Source organism: Aegilops tauschii, chromosome 5 (assembly GCF_002575655.3).
Source record: "Aegilops tauschii subsp. strangulata cultivar AL8/78 chromosome 5, Aet v6.0, whole genome shotgun sequence".
Lineage (NCBI taxonomy): Eukaryota > Viridiplantae > Streptophyta > Magnoliopsida > Poales > Poaceae > Aegilops > Aegilops tauschii.
In genome coordinates, this window is record NC_053039.3 from 49,158,373 (window position 1) to 49,172,612 (window position 14,240).

The 14,240-nt window shown below is 41.6% G+C and overlaps 3 protein-coding genes across 3 annotated transcripts; 2 read left to right on the plus strand and 1 right to left on the minus strand.

Moving 5' to 3' along the window:
- The first annotated feature begins 409 nt into the window (after positions 1 to 409).
- On the plus strand, positions 410 to 3,772 carry LOC109753797 (bidirectional sugar transporter SWEET17). The gene is made up of 6 exons (XM_020312727.4): positions 410 to 547; positions 709 to 745; positions 909 to 1,122; positions 1,671 to 1,835; positions 3,261 to 3,380; positions 3,460 to 3,772. Exons 1-6 carry the CDS (start codon positions 457 to 459, stop codon positions 3,640 to 3,642), a joined length of 810 nt encoding a protein of 269 aa, XP_020168316.1. The 5' UTR covers positions 410 to 456; the 3' UTR covers positions 3,643 to 3,772.
- Positions 3,773 to 6,950: 3,178 nt separating this feature from the next.
- On the plus strand, positions 6,951 to 8,845 carry LOC109753826 (peroxidase 5). The gene is made up of 2 exons (XM_020312751.3): positions 6,951 to 7,222; positions 7,883 to 8,845. Exons 1-2 carry the CDS (start codon positions 7,031 to 7,033, stop codon positions 8,711 to 8,713), a joined length of 1,023 nt encoding a protein of 340 aa, XP_020168340.1. The 5' UTR covers positions 6,951 to 7,030; the 3' UTR covers positions 8,714 to 8,845.
- A 2,946-nt stretch (positions 8,846 to 11,791) lies between these two features.
- On the minus strand, positions 11,792 to 12,658 carry LOC141022542 (protein FAR-RED IMPAIRED RESPONSE 1-like). Its single transcript, XM_073498799.1, has one exon. It carries the CDS (start codon positions 12,656 to 12,658, stop codon positions 11,792 to 11,794), a length of 867 nt encoding a protein of 288 aa, XP_073354900.1.
- Positions 12,659 to 14,240: the final 1,582 nt, after the last annotated feature.

Consider the following 14,240-nt stretch of genomic DNA (forward strand, 5'->3'; position numbering starts at 1 on the left):
GATTTGCCGATTAAATAAAAAATTCAGAAAATGTTCTCAAGAAAGAATAAAAAGGAACCAACGGACGACAGCAAGTACATCAAGTACAGCATAGATAAAGAAAATGAAATCAAATGGGGATTCATGATGATAAATGCAAAGATATACACCTCATTACATGTCTGCAAGAAAACAAGGGAGAAATAAGCACGTCGATCTCTGCCTTTTGGTCAACCGGATCTGCAAGGTAGGCAGGTGGCGTTCTACACAACATCAACATATTGGGTTATTATAGTGTTCTTGTGTTGCACGAGGCAGCTATCTCAGGCCCAGCTTCGAATTAATTCGTAACCGCCTGTCCCTCTCATCCAGCAGCGCAGGCTCGATCGTGCAGTGTTTTCTCCGCATTAAGTACGATGGACGTCCTCCTAGTTTGGAGATCATCGTCCTTTAATTTCGACCTCCACATTAAGTTTGATGCACCTCTTCTTCATCCTCCCTTCCACCGGGTTTCTCGGCTGGCAGCTGCGCGCCATGAACTCCACTCTCTTCATCATCGGCGTCATAGGTATGCCGGCATGCGCATGCATGAATTCCTCTCTCTCTCTCTCTCTCTCTCTCTCTCTCTCTCTCACACACACACACACACACACACACACACACACACACACACATCTTTTGTCCTTCGTTCCTTGTTGTTTCACCATAGAGCTTCTTTGCGTGTTGCAGGGAACATTATCTCGGTTCTGGTCTTCGTTTCTCCCATGTAAGAGCATCCGATCATGCATGCATTTACAGAGGCGTGTATTTTGTTTCGGCTTATTCTTGTTTTCTTTTTGAAAAGGACGATCAACGACCCCTGGATTTTATTTCTGTTGTTGCTTCCATGCATGGCTCATTATTGCTGTTGCTTTACATAAATGGTGCAGCCCGACATTCTGGAGGATCGTGAGGAGCAGGTCAACGGAAGACTTCGAGGCGGCGCCGTACGTCCTCACGTTGCTCAACACGCTGCTATGGCTCTACTACGGCCTCACCAAGCCTGACGGCCTGCTCATCGCCACCGTCAATGGCTTCGGCGCTGTCATGGAGACCATCTATATCGTCCTCTTCCTCGTCTACGCCGCCGATCATGCCAAAAGGGTATGTGAGGCCACACGGTCTGCGAATCGCAAAAAAAAGAAAGGCCACACAGTCTACAAAAATAACCCAATTGTATCTTTAGACAACAATTTACTCCTGTATTTGTACATTCCGCATTGAGGGAACTATAGGAGTAGCTTTCCCAATCCCCATTAAGGGGAGTCGTAGCTCGTCTTCACCGAATTAGTTGTATGTTTCCCCATTAAGGCAACAAGAAGGGTGCTCAAGTAATTTCATACCCTAAACTATTTAATTAGTGGCTATCTTTAGACGCAACATATCTCTCATATTAATTGTTTCTGTCGAGTCGCATTCTTTCCCTTTCGACCCACTTTTATTTTGGTGTTCCTGTTTCAGTTGCCTTAATTAATGTGGTTATCTTTTACTTTTTCTCTAGTTACTCTAAGAGTAGCTTCATTGTCATATTTTTTTTGGCAATTTTATGATATAGTTACAACTATATATTTATATATATGGATGATTGCGTGGAAAACACAATCAGCCATCTCAGAGTTTCCAATCAATCATATCATATCCCCCCTTTGCAGGTTAAAACCGCAAAGTTGGTGGCAGCTTTGGACATCGGGTTTTTTGGGGCCGTGTTCGCGGCCACAACATTCTTCATTGGTGGGCTTGACATGAAAATCGTGGTCATTGGATTGATATGTGCTTGCCTTAGCGTGTTCATGTACGGGTCCCCACTCGCCGCCGTGGTAAGGCCATATTACACCCAACAAATAAATATGTCAATATATTTTTCTTATCTATTTAGGCTTTTATAAATATACTTTATTGCGGTGAATTTTTCAGATCTATTTTCTATTTCTTTTCTTGTTCAAGGTGTGAGTAATTAATTTGCGCTACGTAGACAACTAATTTTCGCCCATGCAGTTATAATGAAAAATAAATTTTAAATAGTTAAACCCAAGCAAATAATTCGCTTGCGAGAATGCAGAGAGCAAAACAGTTCAATTTTAAGGAGTAGTGGGTGCAATTTTCTCTAGATATAACCAACACCCATAAACATATTCTTTGAAGCTTACTCCAATAATTATACTACTGGAAACATCTTTCAAATAAGAATCCAATGGTATACTTTTGTGACATGTAACCTATATTTTGTTAGTAAAATTCTTGTTCATACTTATGCTCAAAATTCTAGCTAGACGGCCTTATATATTTGGACGGAGGGAGAGTAGCAAAAAGTATATGTACTGATGATCCTCCCATAAGACTATAATACAGTACAGAATATAGAACAAATAATATTCATAAAAGATTGATCCTTATTTTTATCCAGTTAGATCTTAGTTCGACGTGGGAAAGCACTACCAGATCATCTCTAATCATATACATACATACATACACATCGTGAGACAGCCATTCAGTTGGGATACGCAAGGTTTCGGTCAAACTATAGAGTTTCCACTAGCTAACACTTTCTTGTACGGCATGTGCACACCTTGCGTACGTACCTCCAGACAAGAGATATGCTATACATATGTGTAGGTCAACATATACACCCGCATTTAACAAATATAGATGCAGTAAATGTACACGGATATGATAGACATGTAAGTCGTCTTTAAATAAAATTATAGGTGGAAACACGATTGGGAATATATCCACCACATTACATTATACAAAGCATGGATGGCATGTCGAATTTTCTATTTATTTTTTTGGCAGGGAGATCTCATGTGGGTTGTTTGATTGGACGCAGAACCACTATTTTTCAGAGGAAACAGCCAACTAATTACTACAGTAGCTGGCTGATCGATTGATATCTTCGTGCTGTACTTATCGTATCAATATGGGGTTATAATATTGTAGTCCTACATCTTTTTGCTTAATTAAGCTCATAGCTACGTGCTGATCACTATCTAAATCATTCCAAAACAAGTCAGAGACACATTCTTGCACCGTCACATGTGAATGAATGAATGAATGAGGAGTATACGGTCCTACTACTATAGTCATCATGTTAATTAGTTGTGCGAGTGGGCCAAGATCTCGATTGAGAAGGCAGGCTGGCCAGCTGCTGTTTTCGTGGGCCTGGTTGCCACATCCTTTAGTTGCTGCTCCGCTAATTGATTTCTTGTTCCTGAAAAACGTGTGTAAATTTGTGGCGGGAACAGAGAAGGGTGATCGCCTCGAGGAGCGTGGAGTACATGCCCTTCTTCCTCTCCTTCTTCCTCTTCCTCAACGGAGGCGTCTGGGCCACGTATGCCATACTCGACAGAGATGTCTTCCTCGGGGTAAGCCTTACACTTATTTAGGTTAATGAAAATGAAAGAATGTTAGTGATCTTTAAGTGGAATGTTAATGAAAATGCAGGTCCCAAATGGGATAGGCTGCTTCTTGGGAGGCATCCAGCTGGTTATCTACGCGGTATACAGGAACAGTAAGGTCGGCTGTCAGTCTCAGGGCACTCATGAAGCATCATATGATGCTTCGACATCTCTTCTGTCCTCCTATGCCGGCAGACATGGCCAAAACGATGTATCCACTCACGTTTAGTGATTTCGAACGATGTGCCGAATATTACTACTATAGTGATTGTGTAAAATTAGTAGAGTGAAGTCCAATTTTTACCTCTCTACTTGATATTTGTAAAGCTAGCTAGTTATCCCATTTATCAGTTTTCATCCGAATACCCTATTTAACAAAAGTTTCGCAAGTTTGTATCCCAATTACCGAAAGTTTTCCCTGTTTTTGTCCCATTAAAATTTATATTTTAAGGGTGATCTGCTATGTGGGCCTTAGCCGTTTGGTATATGGTGTGATACATTGCGGTTTTCCTCCTTGTATATTTTCCCCGCGCATGGATCGATTCGCGTCCATAAGCTAAGCTGTACTCATCCCAAATACCCGCATGCAACTGTTTAGCGGAACCAGTTGAACGAGGCAGTGCGTTTGTACAGCTGGCGACCGTTAGAAAATATCATGTCTAACTAAGCTATTCGGCTTGTTCGTGGGAAGAACATCGTTGTGTAAAAAACGATGGCATGACATGTCACACGTAGATAGAAACAGGACACATGTTTGCTCTCAAACATTATAAAGGATAAAACTGGTAAAACTTTCCTTAAATGAGGTAATTCAGATGATACCAAATTAGCGTAAAAATGTCAAAGTAAAGGGTGAAAATTAGAATCACTCTTTTTCTTTCATATGATCATGCATAAAAACTGTGGACATCTTTACTAATGCAAAAAATAATGTACATAGTTCTAATAAAGATGTACATTGCAACATCTTTACTTTTTTTTTTTTGAGAATCTGCAACATCTTTACTAATGTTAATTTAGCCATATTGTTGCCTCTTGCTCTTTGTGAGCAATGCACGTCGCGGGCCTGCAGTCCAGCGGGCCTACATCATACAGTATGACTCAAAGCACACTGGGCCGAAAGAAACCAGCACGCCAAAAGTCAGAACGGCGCTACCTGCGCACAGTCTTGCTGGGTCTAAGCCATTGTGGGATCGCTGAAGGCGAGACAGAGTTATGTCCCATGGTAATGATAAATAGCTCATGCTCTACTACAGTAGGCCTCCCTAAAATAATTTATTCCCTCTTATCCAAAATAAGTGTCACGGTTTTGAACTGGGGTTAGTTTAAAACTGTGACACTCATTATGGATCAGAGATAGTACTACAGTAAGCAGGGTTTCTATTTTTATTTTGTGTCCATTTCATTTTTTCTCTATAATACTCAAGTGCATTTTTTTCATTTCTACTTTTCCTTTTTATTTATGAACAATTAATTTACATAAAATTATTTTTAATCTACATATATATTGTTTCTTCCAAAAAGATATAAACCTATTTGTTAAAAATGCATGAAGGCCTTTACTGAAGGTTTACTACAAAAATGTCCACTGTCTATTAATAATATGCCTGTTGTGTTTAGAAAAACTGTTAGTCGCATATTTTGGAAACGTTTGTTGCGAACTAAAATAGGTTCAGCATATTTAAAAAAAAAGGTACATTGTGTATCTGAAAAACGATCATCACATATTACAAAATGTTCATCTGTATTGAAGATCAGTACATTGTGTTAAAAATAATTCACCGTGTACTAATAGAGTGTTCACCTCATACTAAAAAACTGTTGAACATCAATTCAAAAAAACATTTAGTGTGTACTCCAAAAAATATGTTCACTTTGTATTTAGAAATATTTTTCGTCCATTTAAAAATATTCATCACATATTTCAAAATAAATGCTGAGTGTGTACTAAAAAATGTTTATCATTGTTTAAAAAGGTTTGATGTGCATTTTAAAATGCCCATAGCATATTTCAGAAAATTCTGCACGTCTTACAAAAAACGGTCATCACGTGTTTTAAGAATATTCCATTTTAATTTTAATTTTAAAAAATACAGAAACATTTCTTAAAAGGTGCGATTAATTAAATCATGAATAATTTTAAAAATACACAAAAAATAATTATTGACAATTTTCTTAAAATCACTGTCTATTAATAATTTCTTAAAAGATAATTCTTCTAAATTGACACGACGGAAAATTTTAAAATACAGGGCAAGTATTTTCAGTTTACCATAAAAGGTACACGCGATAAATATTTAATGCACAACCAACATTTTTTATATACACAACGAATTTTAAAAAACATGATGGATATTTTCAAAATAATCAATACATGTTTTTTAAATACCTGATTAACTAATAATTTTAAATAATATGAACATTTTTTAATAGACATGTATGAACCTTTTTGAATACACATGACCGTTTTTTATATCTGTGAACATTTTCCACATGGCTAGAAGCGATGGATCCACTTTCAAAAAAACATTTGTTATGGTTTCCTCATGGCACTCGTTGCGTTGTTATCATGCACATTTTATTTTATTTTAAATTACATGAAAAATATTTTCAATATACCATAAATATTTTCCAACATTTTTATATACACAATGAACTGTACGTAAGATGAACATTTTTATAATAGACATGTATGAACCATTTTGAAATATACATGACCATTTTTTATATCCGTGAACATTTTTCACATGGCTAGAAGCGACGTATCCACTTTGAAAAGACATGTGTTATGGTTGGCTCATGGCACTCATTGCGTTTTTATCGCACACATTTTATTTTATTTTAAATTGTGTGTGACCCACCTCCACGGCGCGCATTTTATGCGGCGTGTGCGATGACGCCCCCTCCCCCAATCGCACATCAACCCGCACCGATGGTTCGCGGATGATGACCTAAACTAACTAGTGTAAGTTTGGATATGTCCAAGTCAGACATGTTTTGATACCTAACTAGCCTAATCCCTCCTCCAGTTGTAATATCTTGTTGCTGCCATAAATATCATATACTCCCTCCGTCCCAAAATAACTGTCTTAACTTTGTACTAGCTCTAGTATAAATTTGTACTAAGCTCAAGACATTTATTTTGGGACGAAGGGAGTACTACGTAATGGGCAACGCAGATGTATACTCGACTCAGTTAGTTGCCTCCAACATGGCAGCGACTACTAACGTAACCGTTGCACATACATGTCCTCTCAGCAGTTCTCATAATGGAAACTGCACCCCCAGCACGATCAATTAGAAAAACACGAAAGACAAGCAAAATTCCTTGCAACTTGGCACTCCATTGACCAGTGTAGAGTAACGACACCACGCGTGCTGTAACCGGCCTGTATTTCCGGTCAATTGCCCTGCTTGCATCCAGCAGCAAATTAAAACAGATAATGCCATCTTGCCGATCTTCATGAGTGGATGCAAGCTAAGCATAGGAGCTATTATCCATGATCGTCGGTGCGCTGCGCTGCTATATATACTCCTCCACCTTAAGCTACCGAAGCACACGGACCACAGCAGCAGTTTATCTTAGCAAACTACTAGCTAGGAGACATCGAATTAAGATGGCCAAGGTTAACGCCGGCGCCGCCCTGTTGTCTCTGTGCCTGTTGCTGGCCTGTTCTGCCGGAGGCACACAGGCCGCCTACGTGGACGTGGAGGGCACCGTGAGGACAGAAGTAGAGAAGGCCATCAAGAGCAACCCCGGCATCGGTGCCGCCCTCGTCCGTCTGGTGTTCCACGACTGCTGGGTTAATGTAAGTCCCCATCAATTGATTTCATATAAGCTGATCGATCGCTTAATCTGTCTTGTTTCACCATGGACTATATCTTAGGCTAGCCACAATGGGTCTCATAAATAGTACTCCCTCGCATGCCATGTTGGCAAAAATCCGATGTGGTACAACAATTAATAAAGAAAAAGATGAGAGTGGTATCATAGCACGTAAAACTATCGATAGTTTTTACGAGGAAAACTTTCGATCTATTCATCAAATACCATGGCAATACAAAAAACATCAGAAGCAATAAAAATTGCATCCATACCAAGATATTTTAATGACAAGTCGGTCTTGTACACATATTTGTATTGGAATTCTACAAACAAATAAATAAGATGTGATTATAGTACTACTATATGATACTATATGCATTACAGGGTAGTGTCTACAAACAAATAAATAAGATATGATTATGATACTACTATATGATCCTATGTCACACTCCATTACAAGAGGGGGAAAAACTCCTAGCACTAAAATCAAGCAAAAAAATATATTTTTTCTCACACAAAAACACATGAAATGATACAATCCATTGAAATGCATATGATACTCCTTTTCAATGCATTGGAACTGCCCTTAGTCCTGGCTCATTTGATCGATGAGGAATGCATGGATGCATGTGTTAACTTCCAGGGTTGCGATGGATCGGTGCTCTTGGACAAGACGACATCCGGTGGCAATACCGAGAAGAAGGCGATCAACAATATCGGCCTGGACGGCTTCAACCTGATCGACACCATCAAGTACAAACTGGGCAACAGCGTCTCGTGCGCTGACATCGTCGTCTTCGCCGCGCGTGACGCGGCCAGATACCTGAGCGGCGGCAAAATCACCTACTCCGTTCCCTCAGGGCGCAAGGACGGCATCGTCTCGTCTGCCGCTGCCGCAGACGCCATCCTCCCGCAATCCACCTTCGAGTTCCAACAGCTCGTGGACAACTTCGCCAAGAAGAACTTCACCCAGGAGGAGCTCGTCATCCTCTCCGGCGCGCACTCCATCGGCGTCTCCCACCTCTCGTCCTTCCAGGACCGCCTCAACGATTCAACCGCGACCCCGATCGACGACAACTACAAGCAGGCTCTTGTCGCAGACGTCGAGGCCCAGAAGAAGAGCCAAAATACGCCGGATCCGATTGAGAAGAACAACATCCGCGACATGAGCTCGAGCTTCCAGACCACCGCCGGGTACGACCCCACAGGTGTGAACACCGCGGCAAAGGGCGCTCTGGACAACAGCTACTACCACGCCAACCTCCAGAACAGGGTGCTCTTCAAGTCCGACTGGGTTATGCGCACGGACAGCAAAGCCGGGGACGACATGGCCGAGTACATGAACAATGCCACCAAGTGGAACAACGACTTCGCCGCTGCCATGGTCAAGCTCAGCAAGCTGCCGGCCGAGGGTAGTACTCGTTACGAGATAAGGAAGAACTGCAGAGTCACCAACCAGAACTACTATTACTAGAAGCAACGGCATCACCTACAGGCTACAGGTGCCATGGATGCAATGATTTGTATTTTGAAGGCTCTGTTCCATCCCTAATTTGTATAACCACAATACTCACTGCAAAATAAACCACAATAAAAGAACGAAAAATATATTTGGCAACCCTGTGACAGATTGCAAAACGGTGCTGCTAAATCTCAGTCGACTGAGACTTCGCGAAGTCTCAGTCGACGCGTCCACCGTTTGATTGGTATTAGCTTTAAGATTCGCGCTGTTAGTGGGTTTGTCTCGTTCTGGCCTGTTAATGCAGCCGGTTCTTTTTTCTTCAGGTTTTCTGGTTGTCTGGACTCTTTTTCTCGCGGGCCAGAGGGTTTGCGTGGTGGGTGGAGGAGGTGTGGGGGGCCTTTTCAGTGTCTTTCCTGTGATTTGTTCTTTTTCTTCATTTTAATTTTGCTTTTTTTGTGGTACAGCGGCTGTGAGCTTGGCCTTGTTTTCTTTGCCTGGGTTGTTATGTTTTAGGGAGAAAATGGTATTCGTCCATTTCTTTTCATGTGCGATCCTCCAAAAAAGAATCTTTTCATGTGCTGTTATGTTTGTCTTTTTTGTTTTTCCATTTCTTCTTTTCTAAATAATTTTTGTAAATACATGAATAATTGTGGAATTATATGAAGATTTTTTGTATAAATATTTTTCTTCTTGTAAAATTACATGTTTTATAAAGAATATAAAACTTTGATATTACACGTATATTTATGTAATTTCGCTTGCGTAACAATAGTTGCACACTCATTTGCTACGCGTAGCTGGATGTTTATCATCCATGTGAAACTCCTTCAAAAATTATTCAATATAATTAGTTTATCAATAATTGTTTATATTTTTAGGTTCTACTTTATTTGTATTTCTAGTTTCTATCTTTTTGTTGTATTGGGTTTTTCCGTTGTTGTTGTTACGGCTACACTAAATTTCAGTCGACTGAGATTTAGCAAAGTCTCAATCGATGGCACTAAGATTCATGTGTACCTATTACGTTGGCTCGAACGAGCTCTTTTCTTTGTCGCTGCACAGGCCGGTGGAGATGAGAGAGCCTTTCTTTTATTTTTCTTCTTGGCCTTGTTCCCTTTGCTGTGCAGCCCAAGTTTCCCGAGAGTGTTCTTTTAGTTATTTTTGTCAGCCTACAAAAAAGTACTTTGTTTTGTTTCTTTTACTCACCCTACACAAGTGAGTTTTACCTGTAGGAGAGGAAGTCTCGGTGGCTTCACTTTTTCCCAAAAGAAATTTTCATTTTCATTTTCATTTTTCCATTTTCTTTACCTTTTTCTTCTTTTTATGGTTTTACTTTTCATTTACTTTTTATAAGTCTTTAACTTTTCTTTTATTTATTTTTATTTTTTTCTTGCTCGTCCCGTTTTATATTTTTTGTTTTGTTTTTCTTCTTGTTTATTTAATTTAATATTCCATTTTTCATTTTGCCCTTGCTTAATAATGTTTGTGTTTTATTCTATTTGAAGCATATTTTCCAACTTTCTAGCAGCCCTATTTTAGCAACGAAATTGCTTAACAATTTTTTTGTTAATCATTTTCAGTTGCACATCCATTAGATGTTTTGTAAGTAAATGTTGGATGCAATAGTTGAATTTTTTTTTAGCGGGATTGCTAAAATTCAGTCGATTGAGTTTAACCGAAGTTGACTAGAGGGGGGGGGGTGAATAGGCAACTAACAATTTTTTTAGCTTTTCTTTACCAATTTAAACTTTGCATCAAGGTACGTTGTCTAGATATGCAACTAAGTGAGCAACCTATATGATGCAATGACAACAAGCACACAAGCAAGCAAGGGATTTAACACAAGTAAGCTTGCGAAAGTAAAGGGACGAGATAACCAAGAGTGGAGCCGGTGAAGACGAGGATGTGTTACCGAAGTTCCTTCCTTTTGAGGGGAAGTACGTCTCCGTTGGAGCGGTGTGGAGGCACAATGCTCCCCAAGAAGCCACTAGGGCCACCGTATTCTCTTCACGCCCTCACACAATGCGAGATGCCGTGATTCCACTATTGGTGCCCCTGAAGGCGGCGACCGGACCTTTACAAACAAGGTTGGGGCAATCTCCACAACTTAATTGGAGGCTCCCAACGACACCACAAAGCTTCACCACAAAGGACTATGGCTCCGCGGTGACCTCAACCGTCTAGGGTGCTCAAACACCCAAGAGTAACAAGATCCGCTAGGGATAAGTGGGGGGAATCAAATTTCTCTTGGTGGAAGTGTAGATCGTGGCCTTCTCAACCAATCCCGAGCAAATCAACAAGTTTGATTGGCTAGGGAGAGAGATCGGGCGAAAATGGAGCTTGGAGCAACAATGGAGCTTTTGGGGGAAGAGGTAGGTCAACTTTGGGGAATAAGACCTCCTTATATAGTGGGGGGAACAAACCAACCGTTACCCCCCACACCAACCCCGCAGAGAGCGGTACTACCGCAGGAGGCAGCGGTTCTACCGCTGATCATAGCGGTACTACCGCTCCCCCGGGCGGTACTACCGCTGATCCCAGAGCGGTACTACCGCGGTGGTCAGGGCGGTACTACCGCATATGAGCGGTACTACGGCCCCCACTACCGCGACTAGTTCCGTAAAACCCGACACGAAAAAAGACCGCTTGAATCGAGGCGGTACTAGCACGAGACCGCAGCGGTACTACGGTTCGGGGCTACCAGCGGTACTACGGCTCTAGAGCGGTACTACCGCTCCTAGAGCGGTACTACCGCTTGTAGCCATAAGCGGTACTACCGCCCCGGCCCGCGGTACTACCGCTGGGACCAGAGAAGGCACACTCAGAAGGGGAACAAGCCCATCATAGAAGCGGAAAGGCTCGGAGGGGGGCAAAGGAAGTGTACGTGATGATTCCACCCTAGCCTTTTCAAAGCGGACCCCCTCTTGATAGTACGGTGATCCCTATGAAACTAGTCCACCAAACTAATTCGAAAGGACTACACCGTCTTCGCTTCAAGCTTCCAAGGGGAGGGAATCGTCTCGTGCCAAAAGGATGAATATCTGAAAACACTCAATGCACACGATTAGTCTGCAAAAGTATTGTCATCAATCACCAAAACATCTTAGGGACAAATATGCCCTTACAGACACCTTCAGTGGCACTAGTCCCTGGTGGTGAAGAAAACATTTGTGCTTCTTTTCCCTCATCTTTTTCCTTTCTTGCTTTCTTTAGCTGCCTCTTTTTTAGTGCATCCATGTCGTCTCTGAAAGCATTAACATGTTTCCTTGCCAATGCCATCCCTTCATCAGTAGTGCAAGCGTCTTTTGCTTGTTCCTTGAAATCATTCAGAATAGATGTATATCTCATGATAATTTTTCCTTCCTCTGTCATTCCCTTCTTAACTGTTGGCTGTTGGTAATCAGGCTGAACAAGATCCTCTTCTGGATCCCATGTCCACCTATCCAGGATATACCTCCTCGGTATCTCGTAGACTCCAATCTGTTCCATTACTCGTAGTATGTGTGCGCACAATAGCCCATCGCGATCAAACTTGCAGCAAGTGCATGAGTATACCCCTTCATCCTTGTTCGCCTGCACATGGTAGTCCCTATCCCCATACTTTGGTAGTATGCCTCGGAGCGACCACATCCTGAAGGTTCCATCTTGCAAAGTGTCGCATCCGTAAGCAGTCTTTAGCTTCATCTCTACCTGGAACTTGGAGAACAGATTTTGTGTGTATATCCCTCGCATCTGTAACTCGATTGGGTTCAATGAATACATGTCTGCCTCTTTGTAAATTGTGTCCACTTGCTCTTTCGCCACAGCCACCATTACTTTCTCCTGGATTGCAGTGTATTGAGTTGCGAATTCAATCAATGAGTTGTTGGGGTTCATGTACTTCTTGAGCACAGCATTGAATCCCTCGCTCCTTGCAGTTGTCTGCAAGAATGGAAAGAAATGCTTCATGTAGTACATTGGGGCCCAACATTTCCTATTTTCCCACAGCCATTGAAAATGTTCGTTGTCGATCTGGCCATATTCATCCATCATTGTCCATCATTTTTTTTCAAACTCTTCCTCTGTGATACACAAAACATGAGACAATTACAACATCATACACAATCATTAGTAATTAAAGTACAAGTATGCTGGTAACTTTTCTTAGTTGTTAGATGGTAACTTTATTGAACAGTTTCTCCATATCTGGTAACTTTTCTAAACCACAAGTTGGTATCAACATATGTATCTGCCCCCTGGTAATATAGCCAACAAGATCATGGTAACTTGTGTAGACCCACACATGGTAACTTGTGCATCACATATATTCATATGGCTTCTCAAGTTTGCTGCATGGTAATTAAAATGGGTCAACAGATTAGGTACGTACCACTCAAGCTGTTGTCGACACAGTCTTTGAACGCTTTGTTTAGTGGTTTATCATCAGCCATAAGTTTTCCAAGTTTCTCCTGCGCCTTCTTCATTATATGCCAGTGGCAATTTCTGTGTATTATGTTCAAGAAGACCTCGTCGATCGCACTCCTCATTGCAAAGTCCTGGTCTGTGATGATGTTTTTAGGGGCAACACCACCCATTGCATGGAGGAATGTGTTAAACAACCACACAAAGTTTTCCTTTAGTTCGTTTCGAACGAAGCCACACCCAAACTGGATGGATTGACCATGGTTATTAATTCTAATGAATGGTGCACCCGGCATCTTGTACATGTTTGTCATGTATGTCGTGTCAAACGACAAACAGTCATTATACTTTGCATATGCCCTGCGTGATGCGCCATCTATCCAGAACAAGTTCTCAACCCTGTCCTCATCATCAAGTTTGATTCTCCAGTAGAAATATGAATCTTGGCCCTCATCTCTTGGAAGTATGCAATTGTGCTCCCAACGTCCTTGTGGCGGTGCTCTAAGCGGAACTTAGCTCGTTGATTAGCAATGTCTTGTGTCGTGTAGGGTACGTCTTTAGCGCTCCCGTAGAACCATGACATCAAATGCATCTGCCTCGCAGTCTCAACGTTGCATCCGTGCAGAACCCTCAAGAAGTCCTGGTCCTCCTTCGGAATGTACCGATGTGATGATAAGAATTTTGTTAGGGACGGCTTTTTGATCAGGGAGTGATTGGGGGTGTCCTCGAAACGGTCAACAGTCCACCATGCATCATCGTGGGATAGGTACATGTGCGCTTCACATTCAGTCCTAACAACTTTCTTTTTTTTTCCTCTTCTTGACAATGCTGGCTGGGTTTTCCACATCTTGCAGCTCATCCCTGTCCTTGCGTCGTTTGCCATATTTTGTACAAACTAGTAGCACCCTGCTTATAGTTCCATCAACGCTCTCTTTCTTGAATTGCTGCCTAATTGCAAAGCCAGTCCTGCGCGCGTAGGTGCTGTAGTGGTCACGTGGGCTCTCCAGGGTGTCAAATTTTGTCCCTTGTAAAGGTGGCTTAGGTGTGGAATATGCCTCCATGTTGCTGCCTTCCATATCAGCATCGATCGCAACAGATTCTGGAGTTGCTGGTTCGCTTATTGTCTGCTCTCCAAGGC